The sequence below is a fragment of the Nannobrachium achirus genome (genome assembly GCF_963921795.1).
Source record: "Nannobrachium achirus genome assembly, chromosome: 6".
NCBI lineage: Eukaryota > Metazoa > Chordata > Actinopteri > Myctophiformes > Myctophidae > Nannobrachium > Nannobrachium achirus.
The window spans coordinates 65,438,637-65,462,732 of NC_137815.1; the positions used below are offsets into that span (position 1 = coordinate 65,438,637).

The window sequence follows — 24,096 nt, forward strand, 5'->3', positions numbered from 1 at the left end:
ATTAAACTTGTTCATAGATTTCACATAGCTTCATAGACTGTTGACAGCACTGTCATCAGTGTCGGATATTATAATTATTTTTTAGTAATTCGCGTTTTCAGACATTTAAAGACTTAAAGTCACAGAAAATATTAAAACACCCAAGGGCTGACTATATCTCCTGACATGTACTTTCAGTCAGACCATAACAAAGTCACATATCGTCACTGTCGGGCAGAAACCTTGTATCTCCAACTTTAAAATGTGTACGTTCTTTCCCAAAGTAAAGCCCTGCTTCATCATACAAGGCCGTTGCACAAAAGTAGTGAAAACAGCAGATCCAGAAACTTGTAGATCGGCTGTTTTCACTAGTTTAAACCATTTTTAAAATGATAATGCAAAACGAACGGTTTTGGACATACAAGGTTTTCACCCGACAACGACGATATTATACATTGCATTTAAACTATATTTACTATCATCATCAATATGTCAGGTGTTGCTCTGATCAAAACACAAATAACTTGTGCAAGGTAAAGAATACAATAAAATAGCAAAATACAATAAAATAGCCTTTCTTTAACCCCTTCAGAATGAGACAACAAGGAATCCTGACAAATTATACCCTGGGATAATATTCTTGTTTGACGGTGCTGGCGGGCCGTTTATAATACAATTTAGGAATGAAGCCACTGGCCGTATAAAATTTGATCCACCGCTCACTACAAAATGGGATTGCTTTTTATTAATTTGGGACTTTGCATGCCTCTCAAAAATCATAGAAAATGTATTGATCTTTAAGAAATTAGACCAGGGAAGGACATTTATTTTAAGCACTTTGAGCAAGACACAACATTGTCTGTTGCACTGGTAAAAGGCAACAACGATCCTGTGAATGTTTTACAGAGGCTGCCAAAGCACTGTGCCAAGGCAGCAGATTATCCTGAGAATCAGTCATTGGGTCATGGACTTTGAACCAGTTATCACCATCATGTGCTGCATGATTAAGTGTGTGTTCTGCACTTAAAATGATTTATACACTTTATGGTCAAAATTGTGTGGATTAAAGATTGACATGGCAGGAAAGCGTTGATTAGAATCTGTACTAGGCATACGTGTACTGTACAGTGTGTGGATAATATGTATTTGAGCGGTGCTAGCCACTCCAATACCTGACTGGGTGTATGTCCCTGTGTATACCGTATGTAGGCAACTATGTCCCTATCCATATGTCCATTTTCTGGTTGGACAATATCATCATCATACATCTTCATAATGTACCGTGCTACTTTCGTGATTTCTTATTTAAGGTGTTATAATATTTGAGAGCTCAGAGAGTTACAGAGAGGCATCCTTGTGTGATATTGTGTCTTAGGACAGTGACTCAGGAAGTAGAGCAGCCTCCTTGGAATTGAAAGGTTTCTGATTCGATTCCAGGCTCCCCTGGGTTGGGGTTGAAGTGTCTTTTAGCAGGACACCATAGATAGACACCATTATAGACCCATAACTACTATGAGCAAGCTGGTGCCTTGCATGGTTTCCTTTGGTGTGTGAATGTAACGTGCTTTGGATAAAGGCGTTATGTAACAGTTTGATCTAACACAAACTCACAGACGTCAGTAATATCAAGTAAAAAGTTACTTTTACAAGATGCATCTTTTACATCGTTTTCTTTGTGTGAGTATTTCTAAATGACTGTATATCTGTACAGCATGAGCTCACTGGAGAATTACATACAGAACAGAGTACAGTGGTCAAATGGTTCTCTGCCAAAGGCAAAGTTCAGGCCATGGTTATACACATAGATAAGACGAAGCTTATGTCTTAGTCACAAGCTGTTTTCATAACAATACATGTTCCACAGTACCACGTCTGTAGGAAGTGGTGGCGTCTTGAATCTAAACTATTTCAGATTATCAGAGAAACAAGGATGAACGTCCTCACTTCAGAGTTTGTCACAAGACAGGCCGTTACACATGCTTAGAAGACAGTACTCGAACAAAGATGAATTAATGCATTATTCCACACCACAGAAAACATCTGTGGTTTATGTCTATCCATTCAACCTGGTACCATTCAAAGTGACACACCTTTCCCACAGCTGCCTGCCCTGAACTCAAGCGATCATGACCCTTTCCCTATATATGTGATATCTCACATGCTTAAATATGCCTAACGATTAACGAACACGTTTGTAAGGTTGAGCCATTTTTTTGTTCATTTTGCCTAATCATTAAAAAAATCATTATACATTGGTCTCCCTCCTCTATTGTTTTTACCAATCATAGTGCAGCAGTAGTAGTGTTGTCAAAATATCGATTTATCAAAAAGTCTCAATTTTGATTATAGTATTGATTTTCAATATGACTCTTCCATAGTATCGATAATACTCAGTTTTTACCTCTCGCGTTGGTTTACACCAACGTTACTTTTATGTGTATCCTTCCTACTTTAGCTTATTCCTAGTTATTTTAAAGGCCTATTTGTACTTAGAATGTGAAAACATCAAAGCCAGGCCTTTAAACAGTGCACTACCATCTACCTCAAATAGTTCTGTATTTTTCTTTAAATAATAAAAAAAAAAAAATTGCACTAAAATTGTTGAGTGGTATCGAAAATGGTATCAAGTATCACATTTTTTCAAAAATATCGTATCGAAATTAGAAATCCAGTATCATGTCAAGCCTAAGCAGTAGATCAACAAATATTCCTACAATCTGGATTACCTACATCTGTTTATTGTCGCTTTTACACTTCTATAGTATCGGCTCTATACCCTCATGTTTTACTTTTCCGTTAGTCCCAAAGTACCTGATATGATGCAGGGTGTGAGATTGACAGGGATGATGTGTGGCATTGTGTGTCAACCCAAAAAGTGTGTATGTTGACACATGACGTACTGTATGCACATGCATATAGTCAACACTGTGTGGGTTAAAAGTACAATGTTTGTCACAAGCCAGGCCCTTACACATTAATTTGACATGATTATACCTTATTTTATAACTTAATAAGTAATATTTTAGGGCATATTTTCTGCTTTATATTTTATTCTACTTCACTCCAAAAATAGTTCACCACATCAAAGCAGTTTTTGTGTCAACATTATAACTCTTTTGAATGTGTTGACCCAACTTAATTCCAAGTCAGTGCTATCTCAGTGATAAATACATCTTTCGGTCAAACAGATATGTAGGCAACATTATTTCAGTTCAATTGTTTATTAAACTATAACCTCATGTAGTCACAAGCTGTTCTCATAACATAGTTCTACTGCACCCAGTCTTTAGGAAGTGGCGTCTTGAATCTAAAATATTTCATTATCAGTAGAACAAGGATGAATGTCACCCTCACTTCAATGTTTTTCACAAGCCATGCAGGCCCTTACACAACCTTACACGTTAGATTATAAAATAGCAAGGTGCTTGTACAACGATGAATAAAGAAAGACATTATTCCACAGCACAGAAAACATTTGAGGTTTATGTTTATTGAAGAAATAGCTATCTTAGCAATAATTTCAGGTTATTGGTCCATTTGTAGTGGAGATGCACTGTGTGTGTTAGGGCATTAACGAAAAAGTCGACTGAGTCGACTTCATCGTCGACTCCTACCAGAGAAGTCGAAAGTCGAAGTTGAAAAAAAAAGTCCTTTGTATTTTTTTCTATCGTTATTTTTGCTCCATGTGTGGATCTGTACGGGATTCAAACAGTAGGATTGCTTATTGTCAAGAACGGAATGATCCAATATTACAGTGCTACATTACATTTGGAATAACATGGTTCTATTGTGAAAATAGCAGATCTACATGCTCACAACGCCTCGCGATGTGAGGCGTTGTGAGCATGTAGATCGGCTATTTTCACAATTTCTGCCTCTAATTTGTCATTTTAGAGGTATTAAAAAGTCCTTAAATTGGCACTTTAGAAATGTGAAGATACCCTCTATATACTTAAACTTTATGTTGGTTTGTTTACAGTTGAGTGAGAAAACAATGTTGCACATTAAGTTAATCATCTGGGGACCCCCCCAAAGTCGACTTCAACTCAACTTTTTACTGAGTCGAGTCGACTTGCAAAAATCACAAGTCGTTAATGCCCTAGTGTGTGTTGATATATGAAACAAACCGATAAATGAAATAATAAAATAAATAAAGTTAGTGAGGTACACACTAGACAAACAACCCTTGTAAATGTATAAAATAACAATGACGTTAAATATATTTGCACCCACTCTTTTCAGAGCCATACAAATACACTGTGCACACCTTACTTATATCTGACATTGCCGTTTTTGTTATTTGACATTTTCCGTATCTCACGATTATCTTTTGAAATGGCAATTAGTGGAAGCTTGTGCGGACAATCATTTCACCCTCTCTTTTAAACTTGAGATGGGACGGTGAACTTGAAATTGAACCCTGCCAGCCAGGGACGTGCAGAGAATGTTAGAGAGGCAGGGGCTGACATTTCTACAAGGGCCTTTTGGTGAAAATATCGAAAATAACAGACCTCCAAGGTTGTGAGCTTGGAGGTCGGCTATTTTCGGTGCTTGCACACTGAACTAAGCATAATCAAGTTGATACTGGAGATTTCTACACAGAGAGGGCAATTCATTCAACATAAGATGATGCATTCAAGTTCAGGAGAGTTTGGACAAGGCAATTCTCTTGAATGCTGCCTTCAGGTATGGGCATGTATGGGCACGTATGGCATGGAAAGAAGACATTTGCATTTCTTTCACCATAGTCAAAACTGCATTCATGGTCTGGAGAGGGCACTTTTTACAGACGGATAAAAGGGCAGGGGCTCAAGCTCCCTTTGATGTCTATGCACGTGTCTGCTGCCAGCTCTTATCACGTCTCAGCTCTCCGATGGTCCTTGGCTTTATTTTGACGTGTGACGCGTGTCCGGCGGTTGTTTATAAGATGGATGGGTAAGGCAGCTGCACACAGTATCTAGAGTGACTCTTATTTCAGAATGAAGGGTTGTGGGTCTTTGCTTGTTTTACTCCTCTGTCTATTTGAGGATGTGGTCCAGGTAGGGAGCGATGGCCCGCCTGACCGCTTGAGCCAGCTGGAAACCATGGTGCAGAACCTGGAAGCCATCCTGGTGGAGCAGAAAGCGAACCTGAAGATGGTTGAGGCCAGCGCGTCGGCCAGCCAGGACGACGCCAAAGTGCAGAGGGACTTGGTGGCCGATCTGCAAACGGAGCTGGAAATCAACAAGAAGGAAAAGAAGGAACACAAAGGTTAGTTGTTAAAGGAATCAAAATGACCTTTTTTCTATTGATTAGTCACACCATGGAGACTTGAGTTCAATAATATTTAGTTTGTATTTGTCACATTCCTAAGACAAAAAATATATTATAGTAAATTTACCCAAATACAAGGCCCCGGATGGGGACCCAAATGCATTTGTGTGAGAATCAATGGGGGTAGATTTACTTGACTCTTGACCCTAAATTTACCCCCCCTTGATTCTGACCCATGGGTCCCCATCCAGGCCCATGCATTTGGGTCCCCATCCAGAATCAATGGGTGTAGATTTACTATCATTTTCTTTTTGTCTTAGGAATACAACAAATACAAAAAATATTATTGAACTCAAGTCTCCATGGGGGACTCATCAATAGAAAAAAGTCATTTTGGGGGTGAACTACTCCTTTAAGAGCCCATACTTCATACAGACATGTTATTTGAATATGTTTTTTTTAAAGATCCTGGCTGAAATGTGTATAAAATGTTTGTGATTTGGTAACACACACTCGTTTCACTATTATTGTAAATGTATTTATTATTAGTGGGATCTCTGGGAAGCAAACGCACTCATGTTGTGTCACTATCATTATCATTATTATTATTCACAAAGCTTTGGACCTTTTCTCCTTTTTCATACTTCTTTGACCTAGAAACTTCATAGGTGGGCTTGCTGGGCAGCAAGTAGGCTTATTCCATGCTCTTTAAGTTTTGTTTTATTATTCTTTTTCCCCACCCACTTTTTTATGACTGCCAACTTTAACATACTCTGAGCTTAGTTTTAAAAAGTCACAAATGTTCGGCTTTTAACGATATTGTGCGGACATATTTTATTTTGAACTTGATTTTCAACTCTAAATCTCAGTTCTTCCATGGACTACAATGGACTACAGTCGGTGTTTCCCGTAGTTTCAGCCAGGTGTCTCCACGTCGGAATATACAAGCAGGGGCGTCACAAGGGGGGGTAAAGTTGGAGTGAGTTACCAGGGCCCAAGGTGGAGGGGCCTTCATTATTTCATGCTTTAACCATTGAAAAATAGCAGATATACAAGCTCACAGCGGTGCCGCTATTGTCTGCTATTTTTGAAAAGTCGTGAAAGTTTGTGCAAAGCAGCTGTGAGCTTGTATATCTGCTATTTTTCAATAGTTAATGCACTAAATAATGCGTAATAATGAGTTACCAGTCTAAATGGGTTTAACCCCCTCCCCCTATGAAGAACATTCATGGGGGCCCCGCAGTGAATCCTTGGACCAGGGCCCAGAATTTGGTGCGACACCCCTGTACACAAGATTTGCCGTAGTTCAGCCTTTATCAGCACCTCCACAGTGAAGGGCACTGTGACTCCACAATAACTCTAGAAGATATGTAAACACTATCTAACAGCAATAATATTTGCAGACAAAATAATACGCACAACTATTTAAAGGACAACTTTTTTACAACAAGGGTTCATATTTTAGATTGTAATTAGAGAAAAGCAAAGATGAGTGTTAAAATGTTTTCATTTACTGCTTTCTATTGTTTTAGCAATTTTGGGACTAAATATGTCTTTTTAGACACAATAAGTCAGCAATGTCTTTGTTACTATTTACACCAGCCCCCATAAGTCACATCTGCCCATGAAATGATTGTGGTGCATCTTGGGAATGGGCTTATTGTGTCTAAAAAAAGACATATTTAGCCACTTGCATGCATGCCCCCAACCTGGGGGCATGCATTCAAATCGAAATTGTTAAAATCACTAAAACAATAGAAAGAAGTACATGAAAACAAACAACACTCATCTTTTCTTTTTTTCTAATGACTATCTAAAATATGAACCCTTGTTGTAAAAAAACAAAGTTGTCCTTTTACAAACGCACAATGAAGAAAAGAAATAGCAGTGGTATAAAAGTAACATTTACTCAAGTACTGTACTTAAAGGAGCTATAGTCAACTTTTTCTTGAAATATGGATGCTAAAATAAAAATCTTTCGAAAATATTTTAAAATTAGCTTCATATATGTGTTTCTATTCAAAAATGACCACAAAAAGCGTAAAATAATGATAAAATAATCATTTTGGCCATTGTCAGACCAACACTTTGTTTACATTCTAGTCTATAGACTAGGATAAAAACAAAGTGTCGGCCCTACAATGAAAAAGTTGACTATAGCTCCTTTAAGTAGTAGGCGATCTCAGAGGCAAATATTGTACGTTTTACTCCACAACAAGCGACGCGTTGTGAGCTTGGAGGTCTGCTATTTTCAATACTTTAACCAAAAGGCCCTTTTAGAAATTTCAGCCTCTGCCTCTCTATAACTCTCTGCACGTCCCTGTTCCCAACTAACACCTCCGACCCCTCTCCTCCTCCAGACCTTCACACACTGAGTGTCAGCATCCCCGTGGCGTCGCCAATGCGCCCCCTGTTGGGCAGTAAGGTGGTGGTGCCGTGCCACGTCCAGGACCTGTCCGAGTCCGTCGCCCCCCTCTCCTCCCACGCCATCAAGTGGACCTACATCAACGAGAACAACGCGGAAAAGCTCATCCTGATGGCGTCGTTCGGCCAAGTCCGTGTGGGGGCGGAGTACCAAGGCCGTGTGACCATGGTCAACTACTTCCTGGTCCCCACCGACGGCACCATGGAGATCACAGAGGTGCGCTCCAAAGACTCTGGGACGTACCGCTGCGAGGTGCTGTACGGCACAGAGAAACACTTTGCCTCTGTGAACATCCGGGTTCAAGGTACGACGACACCAGTTCACCTGAGTTATAGAATGTCATTAAAACCAAAGGTAGTTGTGAGTTGTAGTCTGTTGTGTTATTCAAGCAGTAGCCCATATGCTACGCCACTGGTTCCCAAACCTTTCAGGTCGAGACCCAAAAGAGAGATTAGACGTTTGCCCGGGACCCAAACTAGTGAAAATAGCAGATCTACAAGCGCACAACGGGGCGCTTCACGCCACGTTGTGAGCTTTTAGCTCCGTTCACTCCCCAGGTTCTATATTCCCCACAGGTTAACATTCACCAGGTTAACATTCATCAGCGTCGGCAGGTTAGCATTTCACCAGGTTAGCATTCACCAGGTTAGCATTCACCAACGTTAGTTTTGCTGAGGTTAGGTTTAGGGTTAAGGTTAGGTTTAGGTGGTAAGTGGGGAACATAGAACCTGGAGAACATAGAACCTGGGGAACATAGGTATGGTCCCCTATACATTTTTTTTATGTATTTAAAAAGAAAATATATTAAAAGAAGTATATGTATTTTTTACCGTATATATAAACAGTATATATATATTTTGAATGTAGGAAAAGATGAGACTTTTACTCGAGTCGTAACCCATAACAATTGGTCCCGACCCACTATTTGGGAAACAGTGTTCTACACACTTCTCTTACACCCCCCCCCCCTTCTCTCTCTCTCTCTCTCTCTCTCTCTCTCTCGCTCTCTCTCTCTCTCAGGTATTGTGTTCCACTACTACATTGACCATTACACCCTGACGTTTGAGCAGGCCAAGGCAGCATGTATTCAGAACAGTGCTTCCATCGCCACCCCTGCTCAGCTAAAGGCTGCTTATCATGATGGCCTCAGCCAGTGTGACGCTGGCTGGCTGTCTGACCAGAGCGTCAGGTAGGAATTAATGTCACAGACCTTTACAAGTCAAAGTATGAAGGAAAAACCTCAAACTTGAAAATACAGAATACACACCCAGAGTTTGGGCCACATATTAGCGGCCCTTACACCTATGATTGTTCTAGAGCAGTGTTTCTCAAACTTTCAAATTTCAAGGTCTCTCCTTAACTCCGACCGTGTACAAATGGAACCAAATGAACCCGTCAGGGTCCATTTGGTTTCACTGTCAGAGTTACAGACTTGTATGGGTCAATTTAGACCAAAGGAACCCACAGAGTCCCTGGAATCCACTTTGAGATCCACTGTTCTAGAGCTCCATATATGGAGCTGACTGCAGGGCCGGTTCTAGGGTTCAGGTGGCCCTAAGCAAGATTATTTTAGGTGGCCCCCCACTGACGGACGCGCGCACTTATTAACTGTCTTTGAATCGCCAAAACCAAAGTTATAAATAATAACGTCTTCTTCTATCTAGTAGAACATGTGGCGTCTGTTGTTAGCACTCAAGCATGTATCTACTAACTACACACATAGGGTTGCCAACTCCCAGAGATTCAAATACGGGATACATCCTAGCCGCCCGCTAGGCGGGCGGCCGAAAAAAATGGGGGTTTTGAGGGGCGGTCAAAACCCCAGAAATGCATAGAAATCTGCATTTTGGCACAGATCAGACAGTTCTACCTATAACACACAATAAAGTTTACAATGGAGGTAAAACATTATTAGATCATTCTCTCTGGTTAGTTAAAAGCTATTAAAACAGAAACATGTAGGCCTATGCTCTAATGAAAAACATTTCAAAACCAAGATATAACTATTATAATACATCTATTTCTAGACACTGTTTAATTTGTCAACATGAGTGTAATGTTATAACAAGAAAAAACAACAATTGATTTGAATCAGATTCATACAAAACATCACACACCTTCATCCTGTGTTCTTTTGGTCTCAAATTGCAACTTGTAGGCCTATTCAACTCTACAGTATGTGGCATATTTTCAATTCTGTTGTGTCTTGTGTGAGATCTTAATTTTATTGCACATTAAAATAATAAGTAGCATTTGGATAGGGTAGGAGTGGGCAACTTAGATGATGGAGAGGGCCACTATATTTCACAATCACTCCAGAGGGCCACAATGCATATTGTAAAAAAATAGATCTACAAGCATTGCGATGATCCATTATTTTCACAATTTTTTAAATTGGAAGTAATTAAAGTGGGTAACAGCTGAAATCAATAATATATCAGTATTCCGATATTAACCTGCGGGTCTTGGCCACATGTCGAGAGGGCCACTTCACACTCACTCCACAATGCATATAGTGAAAAATAGCTGATCTACAAGCTCAAAACGCGTTGCAGTCTTCTCCCTGTGATGTGGCCCCCTTATGGTTGTGGCCCTAAGCGACCGCTTATGTTGCTTATGCCAGGAACCGGCCCTGACCTGACTGATATGTGTGCGACTTATGCCCTGATGACACATTGAGGTTAGACAACATACTCCATATTTGAGTGCATTGGGAACTCCTTAAATGGTTATGGCTGAGTCACAGTGACATGAGCGTGATGATGATGTGGTCGCGATCTGTCCGCCAATTTGGATATACCTGTAGGATAGGATAGAATGGCGCCTCCTTCTGGATTTAAAGAGCAAGGACACTTAGGTAGTGGTGTGGGTTGTGTAGTTGATGGCCTGTCACAATTACAGTATCACATAATCGTTTTTTTTGTTGATAATTGTCATAATAATTGAATCATTATTCAAACATTTTCTAAAATAGTGGTAATAGCCGATCTACAAGCTTGTTTTGAGCTTGTTAGATGGCTATTTCCAGTGTTCATGTTTCTTTTTAAAGTATAGTTATGAAATGATCTTAATTTGTTTACGAAGCCTAAAAGCCAAACAGAGTTTTATTCATAATGTTTTAATGTTCAATGACAGAAACAAAAATGTAATCGTTAGTCGCAATTATTTTCAGCGAAGGCAAGTAAAATGCCTTAATCTTTACAGCCCTGGTCATGATGTAACTAGTCCAGTTGGCGAGATATAGGCCTATTGCTCCATTATGCCATTGAATAGACATTAATAATTCAAAAATAGTCTCCTCATTGACTTACGTTGTACAGCAGTCAACAGCTCTGAAAGTCACTATTTTAGCACACAGACAAATGCAAACAAAGCTGATTCTGCCGATAATGTACATCACAAAACCCAGTATGGATTTCCCCCCCAGATTCTGACAATATATAACATTACAAAACATTCTTATTCTTATTCTTATTCTTTTATTTATAAAAATATCTATGTATTATTTTCGGTATCAGATATCAATTTTTGATAAATTGATACACAGACTGCCGTTTATAAAACAATGCTACACGCATGCCATATCATGATATTACAACATCCAAAATATATATCCAGACAATATATATATATATATGTTCTCATATCACAATGTCGATATAATAACAACATAAATTCCCACCCTTCTCCAGAACATTCGACATCCCACACGGTAAAAGTTACACATTTCCTTGTATCGCCTACAAATGACCGGTGATTAATGGACACCTGTGTGTTTGGATGCAGGTACCCCATCCACAAACTCCGGGATGAGTGCCTTGGAGACAAAGAATCACTTCCTGGAGTGAGAACGTACGGAGTCAGAGAGTCTGACGAGACCTACGATGCGTACTGCTTTGCTGAGAAGATGTCAGGTACACAGACTACACACATGGGAACTCCTCACGTTTGTTTTAATATGTTTGGACTGGAGTGTCAGATGGGTGGTTATTATTGCATCAGGATAATTGAAAGTAAACTGTAAAATTAGTTGTCAATAACAGAAGAGAGCTCCTGAGTATCTGAAACCAACCATAAACTTAAAGTATTTAATCTCATCACAGACTGAGATTGAGAGTCTACCTCCCCCTTCTGAAAGTGCTACCATGCTCTATTCAAGACATTTAGCCAGAAAAATCCAGGTGTTTAAGTCTGAGTGTATCAAATAAGCAACTGGGTTAAGCACCGTTGGTCCGAACAGTTTAACATTCTCCAGGTTAGCATTCACCAGTGTCGGCAGGTTAGCATTCACCAGTGTTAGTTTTACTGAGGTTAGGGTTAGGGTTAAGGTTAGGTGTATCTCCGTCCCCCTGACTTTCGTCACCTCCACGCAGCCAATCACAAGCTTCCGCTGCCTTAACACAGTTGCTTTCGGACTGAAAGACCTGCAAAAAACACTCTCCCTTCTGATACGGTCGGGAGCGGAAATAACGTCATGTTGTAGTCATCAGATGGACTACACTTTGTACGGAGTTAACAAACCGGGACCAGTTTTATAACCCAAAATAATTATCTGCGTTCAAGGGCATCATCATTTTAGGGCCTACCCAATAAAAACCCTTGATGCGGCGTAGCCATGCGAAACATGACGGTTGTCTCTCACGACCGTCCTGCCATGATATATGACAGTACTTGATACAGTCTTTTTTCTTTCACTCTCTACCAGATCTCTTTGCCAAAAAAAGCAGATCTATTGTGACCTTTTAGATCTGCTATTTTTGGCAAACATTCCAGCCCAGAATAATGGATGTTGGGGATATTTTGATTATCGCGATAATATCGTAAAACGCTATTATTTTGGTCGCAACAATCGTGACCTGAAATGTTCATATCGTCCCATCCCTAGTCTGGTGATGTGAGGTTAATCAGAATGTAACTCAGGCACGTGCACACATACACATCAAAGGGGGCTTGAGCCCCTGCCCTTTTATCCATCTGTAAAAAGTGCCCTCTCCAGACCATGAATGCAGTTTTTACTATGGTGAAAGAAACGCAAGTGCCCTCTTTCCATATCATACCTGAAGGCAGCATTCAAGAGAATTGTCTTGTCCAAACTCTCCTGAACTTGAATGCAGCATCTTGTGTTGAAAGAATTGCCCTCTCTGTGTAGAAATCAATGGCGTTACGACACATCTCCAGTATTGACTTGAAAATGCTTAGTTTATTGTGGTATAAAGCACCGAAAACAGCCGACCTCCAAGCTCACAACGCGTTGCAGCGCGACGCGTTGTGAGCTTGGAGGTCTGCTATTTTCGATGTTTCTCTAACTCTCTAACATTCTCTGCACGTCCCTGATGTAACCCAACCCATCCTCCGTCCCCCCAGGCAGGGTCTCTTACGCCACGTCACCAGAGCAGTTCAGCTTCTACGAGGCTCAAGCCCACTGTGTGAAACGTGGCGGCCGCCTGGCCACCACCGGAGAGATATACCTGGCGTGGCAGGAGGGCATGGACGTGTGCCAGGCCGGCTGGCTGGCCGACCGGAGCGTCCGCTTCCCCATAAACATCGCCAGGCCCCAGTGCGGAGGAGGGAAGCTGGGAGTGACCACCATCTACCTGCACCCCAACCGGACGGGATACCCCAACGCCGATTCCCGCTATGACGCAATGTGTTATCAAGGTGAATCCTTTAGAGAGGTGGTTCCCAAACCTGTTAGCTCGAGACCCAAAAGAGAAATTAGACGTTTGCCGTGGACCCAAGCTAGTGAAAACGGCAGCTCTACAAGCTCACAACCAGTTGCTTCGTGTTGTAAATGTAGGAAAAGATCATGAGATTTTTAAGGTCTTTGCAGACAGGAGCGATTTTTTCGCACAGAAAAAACAGACAATTTTTTTTTTCTTTTTTCGATTGAACCCAGCTCGATTCGTGCATCTTTTCGCGTGCAGTAAAAACTCATTGACTCCTTTTATGAATGCTTTTCGGATCCGCAGTGCGGATTGCGCACTGCATTGCACAATGCGTTTTAATCATGCAGCAAATGGAGAAAAAAAACGCAACAGGGCTGTGTGCAAAGCCCTTTACGTGTTTGGGAAACAGTGCTTTAGAGTGTGTGGTTGTCAGAATCAGAATCAACTTCATTGTCACGTCACAGGTAGCCTGGGCTGGCTTCCAATTTCGGGCTTTTGATCCGGTCGGGAGCGGAAGAGCTCCTACGTTTTTCTGTAGTCCAAAACGGACTACACTTTGGCCGGAAACAACGACCGGAAACAGTTTTAACCCGTACTTGCGCATGCGCTAACTACTTGCGCATGCGCTAACTGGGTTGAAACTGTTTCCGGTCGTTGTTTCCGGCCAAAATGTAGTCCGTTTTGGACTACAGAAAAACGTAGGAGCTCTTCCGCTCCCGACCGGATCAAACGGCCCGTTTAGTAAACGAAGACCAGGCTTTCCCCCAGCGGAAAGCCTGGTGATGCGAGGCTACGTCACAGGTGTAAACAAGTGGGTGAAAGCGGAGTGGGCCCAAACATACAGTACTATTTGGCCACTTGGAAACTTTTGCTTCAAAAAGCCCTCCCGGTCCTGGTAGTCAAGCAGTCATTTTTTTGGAAGAATCTTTCACTTTGTGATACAAGCACCACATTTGGCATGAACAATGCCAAGGGCCTACTTTTTACAAAAAGCAAGTTAGCCTCTCAAAAAATGCATTATGGCCACCATTTTTCAAAAAAAGTTGGGTCCCATTGACTTTACTATACAGGAAAACAATACAAAAAAAAATCTGCTTTAAGTAGCATGTGAGGGGTCAAACTAGGGTTTTTTCATGATTCTGAATCCATTGCAAGCATTTGTTTTGCACGAAAAATATTCCTTGGGCTAAAAACGGACCCCACAAACTGGTGGAAAGTGATTTCTCATCGCTAAACCATAGTTTTGTGGGGGCCGTTTTGACTAGTTTTACCCCTCACATGCTACTTAAAGCAGATTCTTTTTTTTTTTTTTTTTTTTTCTGTAACAGTTTTTGGAAAATGGTATATTGCACTTTTTTGAGTGGCTAACTTGCTTGTATCACAAAGTGAATGATTGAGTCACTAAGCTGCCGGGCTATGGGGGCTTGATTATTTTTGCCTCAATCTCTTGATTGGTACAGTATGTTATCAGTGGTCTCGATCTCTTGATTGAGCCCAGTTATGTTGTTCTCACTATTCATCCCTCTCCACCCCCAGAAATCGTAAGCATCCCCTTTGAGATGCCACTCCGCCCCGTTCTGGGGAGCAACGTGTCGCTGCCGTGCTACCTCCAGTTAAAAACAGACAACGACCCCACCGCCCCGCGCATGCCGCCGCTCTCCCATCCCATCAAGTGGACCTACATCAACGAGAACAACATCACGCTCATCCTGGCGGCCATGAACGGAAAGGTCCACGTGGAGAGGGGGTACAGAGACCGCGTGACCATGGTCAACTACCCGCTGGATCCCACCGATGCCACCATTGAGATCACAGAGGTGCGCTCCAAAGACTCTGGGACGTACCAGTGCGAGGTGATATATGGCATCGAGGAACACTACGACACTCAGGACATTCAGGTTCAAGGTACGCCTCCAGTCTGTTACTGTAAAATGTCTTTAAAACCAGCAGTAATAGAGCATCGCAGCGGAAGTGGTTTACTGGTCCCACTAAAAAATCTCCCATTCATTTTCCCCATAGATTTTTACAAAAATATTTACAACAATTATTGCGACCGTCAGGTCGCATTTACTATCAAAACCTCGACCAGCTGTCTGTCTGTCTGTCTGTCTGTCTGTCTGTCTGTCTGTCTGTCAGTCTGTCACACGTCACACTTTTCCCCTGCTCATATCTCCGCAACCGTTGCCCCGATCCATGCCAGATTTTGCACACACACTCCTTGCCTACCAAACCACAACCACAACCCATCAATTCTCACATGACCCTCTTCTAGCACCACCATGAGGCCGGTAATGGCCGAAAATCACGCAAATCCGTACACAGTATGTCTACACTCATGTCATCAACATGGATCTGTCCCATTTAGCGCCACCTTCAGGCCGATTTTTTAAAACAAATTTTTGGACACTACTCCTACAGATTTTGCCCTAAAATCACGCAAATTGCTACACAGTATGTCTACACTCATGTCATCAACATGGATCTGTCCCATATAGCGCCACCATCAGGCAGATTTTTTCAAACACATTTTTGGACACTGCTCCTACAGATTTTGCCCTAAAATCACGCAAATCGGTACACAATATGTCTACACTCATCTCATCAACATGGATCTCTCCCATATAGCGCCACCATCAGGCCGATTTTTTCAAACACATTTTTGGACACTACTCCTACACATTTTGCCCTAAAATCACGCTGCCACCTGATGGTCGCTTATCTCCCGATTAGGGAGTCTTACTGGTGTTAAGCCTAGAACCAAGCCATCCAGGATTGCAGTGAATCATGACCATAAATTCATTGTGAAAACATATTTTAATATTAAATTATTTGATATACTACATTTAATAACTACCCTTTGTTAAGCGATTTTCAAAATGTTCTTTTCATAGAAACAAAGGTTTTATGGTCATGAATCATGATTCATTGCAATCCTGGATGGCTTGGTTCTAGGCTTAACATAATTGTTATAAATATTTTCGTGAAAGTCTATGAGGAAAATGAACGGGATATTTTTTAGTGGGACCAGTAAACCACGCCCACTGCGATGCTCTATTGAGAGCAGGAAATGTATGATCTCTTTCTCTCTCTCTCTCTCTCTCTCTCTCTCTCTCTCTCGCCCTCTCCCTCTCTCTCTCTCTCTCTCTCTCTCTCTCGCCCTCGCCCTCGCCCTCGCTCTCTCTCTCTCTCTCTCTCTCTCTCTCTCTCTCTCTCTCTCTCTCTCTCTCTCTCTCTCTCAGGTATTGTGTTCCACTACTACACAGACCATTACACCCTGACCTTGGAGAAGGCGAAAGAAGCGTGTTCTCAGAACAGCGCTTCCATCGCCACACCTGCTCAGCTCAGGGCTGCTTATCATGACGGCCTCAGTCAGTGTAGAGCTGGCTGGCTGTCTGACCAGACCGTCAGGTAGGACTTTCACACTTTTTACCAGTTGTTCTGGACATCACACTGTTCTTTGCATAACGATACTTCCTTCTTGATATAAAGGGATAGAGGAACGTTGATCTCCCCAAAAAACACTGCCTCACTGAATTATTTGTCACCCTTCAGTAGGGATTTAGATTTGGAAATGTAGTAGAAGTTGAGGTTTGCCCGAGTTTGCCTCTTATGTCTGAATACAAAGCAGACGTTGATAGACAAACAATTGAGACTCACTGAAGGCCCTTGACACTCTCCAGAACCTTCAACATATTGTCACTGTTAATTCATTCATTCCTGTGTGCTCCACTGCAGGTACCCCATCCGTGAAGCCCGGGACGGCTGCTGGGGAGAGAAAAAGGGATTTCCTGGAGTGAGATCATATGGAGAAAGAGAGCCTCATGAGACCTATGATGTGTATTGTTTTGCTGAGAAGAAATCAGGTACAGTAAACCAGTGGTATGGTGTAATCCTGCATGATCATCCCTGTAAGCATGAACTCTAGTCAATACACAAGGTTAAAGGTATATAATAAGTATTAAATAGCTCTATAATCTGATAGTCCTCATTGCTATAGATTGTTTGTTCAGTAACGTGTCCCTGTCTCTCAGGTCAGGATACCAATTTGATCAAATCAGGAGGGACAACTCGAACAGGATAAACATTAAACAAGTGAAATTGGAAGTGATGACACAAAGAAATTAGCACACTAACTAGAACAGTATACATTAAGATGATATATGGGTACTCTCTCTCCTGATACCCCCTGTTACTGAACAAACACTCTATTATCTCTATAGCAATGAGTACTATCAGAATATACATTTCACCTTTTAACAAAAAACGAAACAAAAAGAACAACTACGCTTTGTTTTAACCAAAAGATATCACTTACCCTACCTTTAATAATAATGTCATAATAGAGTGAAAAAAGAACAGTATGGTGCCTCAAAGACACTAGGGTACGTAGCAGGGAAACAAAGGGGGCCGCTCTCCATTCCAACATGCTGCCATTCCGATATTGACTTCTTATTGTCGGAGTGGCAACACTTCCATAGAGGGTTAGTGTTAGGGTTAGGTATAGGATTAGTGTCGGAATGGGGCGATGCCGGAATGGCAGCTGGTACCCTATTGTCTTTGATTGATTGATTGATTGAATATTTTATTAGACAAAAATGGAGAACTGTAGAGTCAAGTATAGTCAATGCAATAGAAATGTAGTACAGTACAAGTACTGTTAAACACCCTGCCTAAAAGGAACATCCCAAATAAATCCTTTTACAGTCTTTTTTTTTACGTTGGAAGTCCTTGGTATTCAATTCATGGACATAACAAATAGCAAGCAAAGAAAACATTCAATATCATCGCAGAGGCACTATATTGTTGATAGAAAATACCGTAAGTAAAATTTGGGTGACATATGCCTTTAAATAATATAATCACATGCCGAGTCTCTCTCTTATTTCCCTCCCTGTTCTGAAAGTGCTTCCGTGCTCTGTTGAAACTATTGAATCATCAAAATGTAGCCTAAACCCAAACCCTCCTCTCTGTTCTCCCACCCAGGCAGGGTCTTTTACGTCACGTCGGAGCAAGACTTCACCTTCTACGAAGCTAGAGTCCAGTGTGCCAAACGGGGCGGCCGCTTGGCCACGACTGGAGAGCTGCACCTGGCATGGAAGGAGGGCATGGACGTGTGCAGCGCTGGCTGGCTGGCCGACCAGACTATCCGTTACCCCATAAACATCGCCAAGGAGCAGTGTGGAGGAGGCATGGTCGGAGTGATCACCATCGATCTGGACCCCAACACAGACTCTCGACACGACGCAGTGTGCTTTCGAGGTAAATCTTTGACCTTGTGAGTGAGGTAAAAGGACTGCAACTCCCACAATGCACCGTCAATAAAATTGGGATGGAGATATGCAGCTATATTTTCGTCCATGCCTTACCCCAATACCCTGCATCCCTAAACTTATTTGCCTTGTTTTTGCACAACAATAGCTACAAATATCACCGTTGCCAGTGATATTTCTCGTGAGACGTGAGTCATGTCAGTCATAGTGCCAGTCAAGCAGGGTTTTGATACTGCCATTTGCCTGTGAATGCATTTGAATATGTGTGTGGGTGGGGCCTATTTCTTTAAAAAAAATCACACCTAGTGTAAAGTGAGCGGTGCTATTCATGAGTTAATTTCATTAAACATCCTGTGAAGCTTTGCCAATGTGACCCTGGGCGCACAACAAACTTTGAGTGCTTTGTACGACGATGTAGGCCAGATGTAGGCTAGATGTAGGCCAGATGTAGGCTAGATGTAGGCCAGATGTAGGCTAGATGTAGGCCATATATAGGCTAGATGTAGGCCAGATGTAGGCTAGATGTAGGCTAGATGTAGGCCAGATGTAGGCCAGTTGTAGGCTAGATGTAGGCTAGATCTAGGCCAAGCTTCACGTCCCGCGAATCTTGGCCAATGTGACTGGGCGTACAACAAACTTGAATCGCTTTGACATCCCACTTTAACTTCTGTCCATAGGGAGCCCCTAAAACCCGAACGTCTGTCTGTCATACAAACTATTTTCCCTGCAGCTTCCTTGTGTCGTGATTATACACAAACATCTTTTGGTGTGTGTTGTATATGGTGCTCAGCAACAATCAAACACAGGTAAACGTCATTGAACAAAGCACAATGAATCCTTATGATACTGATAACGTGGTGTCTCCAACAGATGGAGAGCTTGTTGGAACGATGGGCTACCGAGAACGACTCACCGTACCTGGGAGAGAAGCCCACGAAGAGGTGGAGGGTGAGATGATGTCAGACTTGGACGCCAAAATAGAAGAGGACCGAAGTGGCTTAGACATTGATATGGGTCTGATTAATGGTGAGTGGATTTTCATACTACTAGCTTTGTTTCTTTTTTTTTTTCCTTTCAGGAATAAAGGGGAGCGTGTCACTGTTACTACATGTCATCTTTCCGACACCCGACTCTAACCCTCACCCTAACCCTAACCTCCGTGGAGTGAGTCGCTAACTCTCCGGTCGAAATGATGGTCGTTCGAAAGAGCGAGATTTTACCGAATAAAGAGTGGAATGCAAATGTTCTCATTGCTGCCCAAATAATAAACGGGAACAAACAAAAAATAAATGATGTACCTAAATGATGTACCGGTACATACGTTTGGTATTTGTAAAGTTCTACAGCTATGTATATCGTCACTGTCGGGCAGAAACCTCGTATCTCCAAGTTTCAAATTTGTAAATCTTTTCGCAAAGTAAAGCCCTGCTTCATCAGACAAGGCCGTCGCACAAAAGTAGTGAAAACAGACGATCTACAAGCACAAACACAACGCCTCGCGGTGCGAGGCGTTGTGTGCTTGGAGATCGGCTGTTTCCACTAGTTTAAATCATTTTTAATATGATAAATGCAAAACAAACGGTTTTGGACATACAAGGTTTCCACCCGACAACAACGATATGCTGAACTTGAACAATATAATCAAGTGAACTTGCTTACCTGAATGAATGAATGAACGAACGAACGAACGAACGAACGAACGAAAGAACGAACGAATGAATGAATGAATTAGGTACTGGGTTCGAGTCCCGTTCCCGGCGAGCTTTGCTGCATGTCTCCCCCATCTCTCTCTCCCTGTTTCCTGTCCATCTCCACTTAGACTATCAACAAAGACGAGTTTAAAATCATATCCAATCTTAACCAACTATTAACATATTTAACAAGTACTATTAAGGGAGCACGGTCTCATACCGAGCTACCGAGGAGTTGACCCGTAGCTGGACCTGGTTGACGCGCTGTTGGTCTGGTTGATAGAATACCGTACTGTTTGTTCAACTTCGCTGTGTGTATCAATGTTTAAAAGAAACGATGCAGGCAGCTTCTTCATGCAACATAGGGTACATTTATTTCTCTACCGTGCATAAATCATTAGGGTTCCACAAGCAGCTCCAGTGAATTAATGGATCAAACATTTTAAACAAACAATTCGCGCCACAACGACTTAAAACACAGCAGGTAACTTGCGGTCAAAAACCGTTTGCCCTTCCGGGTCAAAACCTCCCAAAGGTGCCCGTGAACTTGAACCTTTTATTTTGTACAGCGCCACCCCATGGTCACACCAATTCATGAGCAGGTTTTAAAGGTGATACACCATGAAATTTAACTTTTCCTATTTTAAAACCTTTTTTTGGGGTCCCACTAGCACCTTCTAGGTACTGCAGCTGAAAATGCTCTGAGAGCCATTCAAAAATGAGAGGCTCTCTATTCAGGAGTGGTAATTTAGCCTCAAACCTTTTGAAAAACGTTGTTGGGACATAAACAATATGACATAAATACTTTTTAAATGCATGGTGTATCACCTTTAATGATTTGGCTCTTACAAGTACTGAATAACTCATTAACTATGTGTTTGTGAATGATCTATTCCAGGGGTCTTCAACGTTTTCAGGCCAAGGACCCCTTAGCTGACAGGGAGATGAAGCAGGGACCCCCACTACATGTTGTATAAAATTGTGTTCAGATTTTCATCGATAGATTCATAGACGTGTCATCAGTCTATGTTGGATTTGTGTTAATGTGGTTTTTCAGATATTTAACCGCTTAAATCGTTGATACTTAGTAAATTTGACCATTCACTCCAAACCAAAATAGCCGATCTACAAGCTCTCAACGCTTGTAGATCTGCTATTTTTGGTTAAAGTTCTCCTCAGAGCGATGCGAGGGTTCAAGTTGTTCATTTAAAAGAACTATCCTATTACACAAAGATTTGGAGGACCCCCTGTAGTAACTCTGAGGACCCCCTAGTGGTCCCCGGACCCCCTGTTGAAGACCCTTGATCTATTAACTATTCATATCAAATTGTCATTTCAAAGTGTTTACCCATAGCGGACCAACACAGTATATTTGTTTCTCTGCTGATGTTCACCAGAAATGGCTGACAAATTGGTGGCGAGCGAGAGCAAGGTGGACGACCTTCAGGACAGACTGCGGGCGGTGGACGACCTCAAGAAGAGACTGCGGGTCCTGGAGGCCCTCAACATCAGACTGCGCGCCAGCGAGAAGAAGGTGACCGACCTGTGTGCCCGCCTGCGGGCCAGCGAGGACACGGTGGAGGACCTGACGACCAGGCTGACCGTCAGCGAGAACAGGGTGGAAGACCAGACGCAGAGACTGGGCACCAGTGAGAACAAGGTGCACGACTTGAAGGAGGAAAGCGCAGGTAATTTGAACAGGAGGATGTTCTGTGAATATAGTTGGGGGGGGCAGGGGTGTCACAAGGGGGGGGGGGGGGGGGGGGGGGGGGGGGACTGAGTTAAAAGGGCCCAAGGCGGAAGGGCCTGAAGCCCCTATCATAGTAGGCACTGCGGTGATAAACTATCCACCGCGGTGTAGTCTTTTTAAGTCATAAAACTACAACATTACATCATTACTCGCGGTCCACCATGAACCCCGACACATCTCTCTGTTTTTACTTTCAGACAGATCGGCCCATCACCCCGTTCACTGATTGGTCGATCTAGACCAGTCAGTCACAGTGATAGGACTTCACCGTGACTGACTATGATGGCCTCCACTCTGAAAAGGGCTTTAGTTATTTCATACTTTAGCTATTGAAAAATAGCAGATATACAGTAGATCTGCTATTTTTTAAAAGTTGTGAAAATGTGTGCAAATCTTTGAATAAATGTATTTTTTTAAGCGAACATTTGTAACTCAAATTTCGCTTCCGGGGGGGTCCCTGGAACTAAATATTTTGAGATGGGGGGTCCGTGGCCAAATACATATCATTTTGGGGGTCCTTCACATGAAAAGGTTTGAGCCCCACTGACATAGAAACATAGGTTTTTCAAAAAACCTTAAAAGGATTTGAAATATTCAAGGACATATTTTCACGATTTTTCAAAAATAGCAGATCTACAAGCTCACAGCGCGGCACCGAGTGTCTCGCTGTGAGCTTGTAGATCTGCTGTGAGCTTGTAGTCCTTTTCAACATCTGGGGTGTTGAAAAGGACTTACCGTGGCATTAATTACTTCAGTTGAGAACACAACAGAGGATACTCTATATGTATATGATAGTATAAAGTATGTAATATTTGTTCCACAGTTCATGTGGGGAAGCGTTCCAATTTAATTGAAACCGTATGAGTATTTATAGTTGACTCAGTGCTAATGATATTATTCTGATTTCAGACAACCTTGCTCAGCTGTCCACCATGAAAAACAGGCTGACTGAAATCGAGAGCCAGAATCCAGGTATTATACCTCCAGGTTTAGCAAACACATCCTTCTACTGTATATACTGTATTACACAAATCTCACACACAGAAGTAACTGTCATGGTAAACATGTTGACTGTTTCAATTGCAAAAACACATCCAAACAAAGTATTAGATCGTCAGAGAGAAAAACATGGATGTTTTCTTTGTTATAGAAACAAGACCAACAATTGCATTCAGTGCCGTCGACGGAGGGAACGGAATGATTTCACCCTCACAAACGAACACCACCTTCATCTACAGAACGGTTATCACAAACATTGGTCATGCCTACAATGAAGCTACAGGTAAAAGATCCTGCAACATACACTTATTTATATCACCGTTTCTCAATGTCTGGTCCGGGGCCCATCAGGGGTCCTATTGGCCTCTTATGGCAGTGGTTCTCAACCTGTGGGTCGGGGTGGGAGTCCCCAAATTATTTTGGGGGTCCCCAGGTGATTAACTTAATGTGCAACATTGTTTTCTCGCTCAACAGTAAACAAAAGTGTATAGAGGGTGCAGATTTCTCTAGTGACAATTTAAGGACTTTTTAATACCTCTAAAATGACAAATTAAACAGTGGCCAAATTGTCAAATATTAGAGGCAGAAATTGTGAAAATAGCCGATCTAGATCGGCTATTTTCATACAAAATGTAATGGCAGGGCAGGGGTGTCGCACCAAATTCTGGGCCCTGGGTACAAGGGTTCACTCACATTTTGTGCTTTAACTATTGAAAAATAGCTGATATACAAGCTCACAGCGCAGCAACGAGTGCCACACTGTGAGCTTGTAGATCTGCTATTTCTGAAAAATCATGCAAATATTTCAAATCCTTTTAAGGTTTTTTGAAAAACCTATGTTTCTATGTCAGTGGTGCTCAAACTTTTTCATGTGAAGGACCCCCAAATTGATATGTATTTGGCCACGGACAAAGTATTTTGTTCCAGGGACCCCCAGGGCCCCAGAAGCAAAATTTTAGTTACAAATGTTTGCTTGAAAAATACATATATTCAAAGATTTGCACACATTTTCACAACTTTTCAAAAATAGCAGACCAACAAGCTCGCAGCGCAGCACTCGGTG

General features: G+C 41.9%; 1 protein-coding gene across 3 annotated transcripts in view; it reads left to right on the plus strand.

Annotated features, from left to right (window-relative positions):
* LOC308287470 (aggrecan core protein-like) overlaps positions 1-24,096 on the plus strand; it is a 269,467-nt gene that overhangs the window by 244,848 nt on the left and 523 nt on the right. Inside the window, exons 2-14 of one of the 3 annotated variants that reach the window (XM_080728648.1) lie at positions 4,829-5,229; positions 7,593-7,961; positions 8,678-8,846; positions 11,444-11,571; positions 13,022-13,315; positions 14,860-15,228; positions 16,563-16,731; positions 17,059-17,186; positions 18,307-18,582; positions 19,464-19,619; positions 21,682-21,972; positions 22,944-23,006; positions 23,185-23,316. In XM_080728648.1, coding sequence (XP_080584774.1) covers positions 4,959-5,229; positions 7,593-7,961; positions 8,678-8,846; positions 11,444-11,571; positions 13,022-13,315; positions 14,860-15,228; positions 16,563-16,731; positions 17,059-17,186; positions 18,307-18,582; positions 19,464-19,619; positions 21,682-21,972; positions 22,944-23,006; positions 23,185-23,316 — 2,815 coding nt within the window. In that variant the 5' untranslated portion in view covers positions 4,829-4,958. The remainder of the gene's footprint in view (positions 1-4,828; positions 5,230-7,592; positions 7,962-8,677; positions 8,847-11,443; positions 11,572-13,021; positions 13,316-14,859; positions 15,229-16,562; positions 16,732-17,058; positions 17,187-18,306; positions 18,583-19,463; positions 19,620-21,681; positions 21,973-22,943; positions 23,007-23,184; positions 23,317-24,096) is intronic. The other 2 variants (XM_080728649.1, XM_080728650.1) reach the window with 2 other exon arrangements.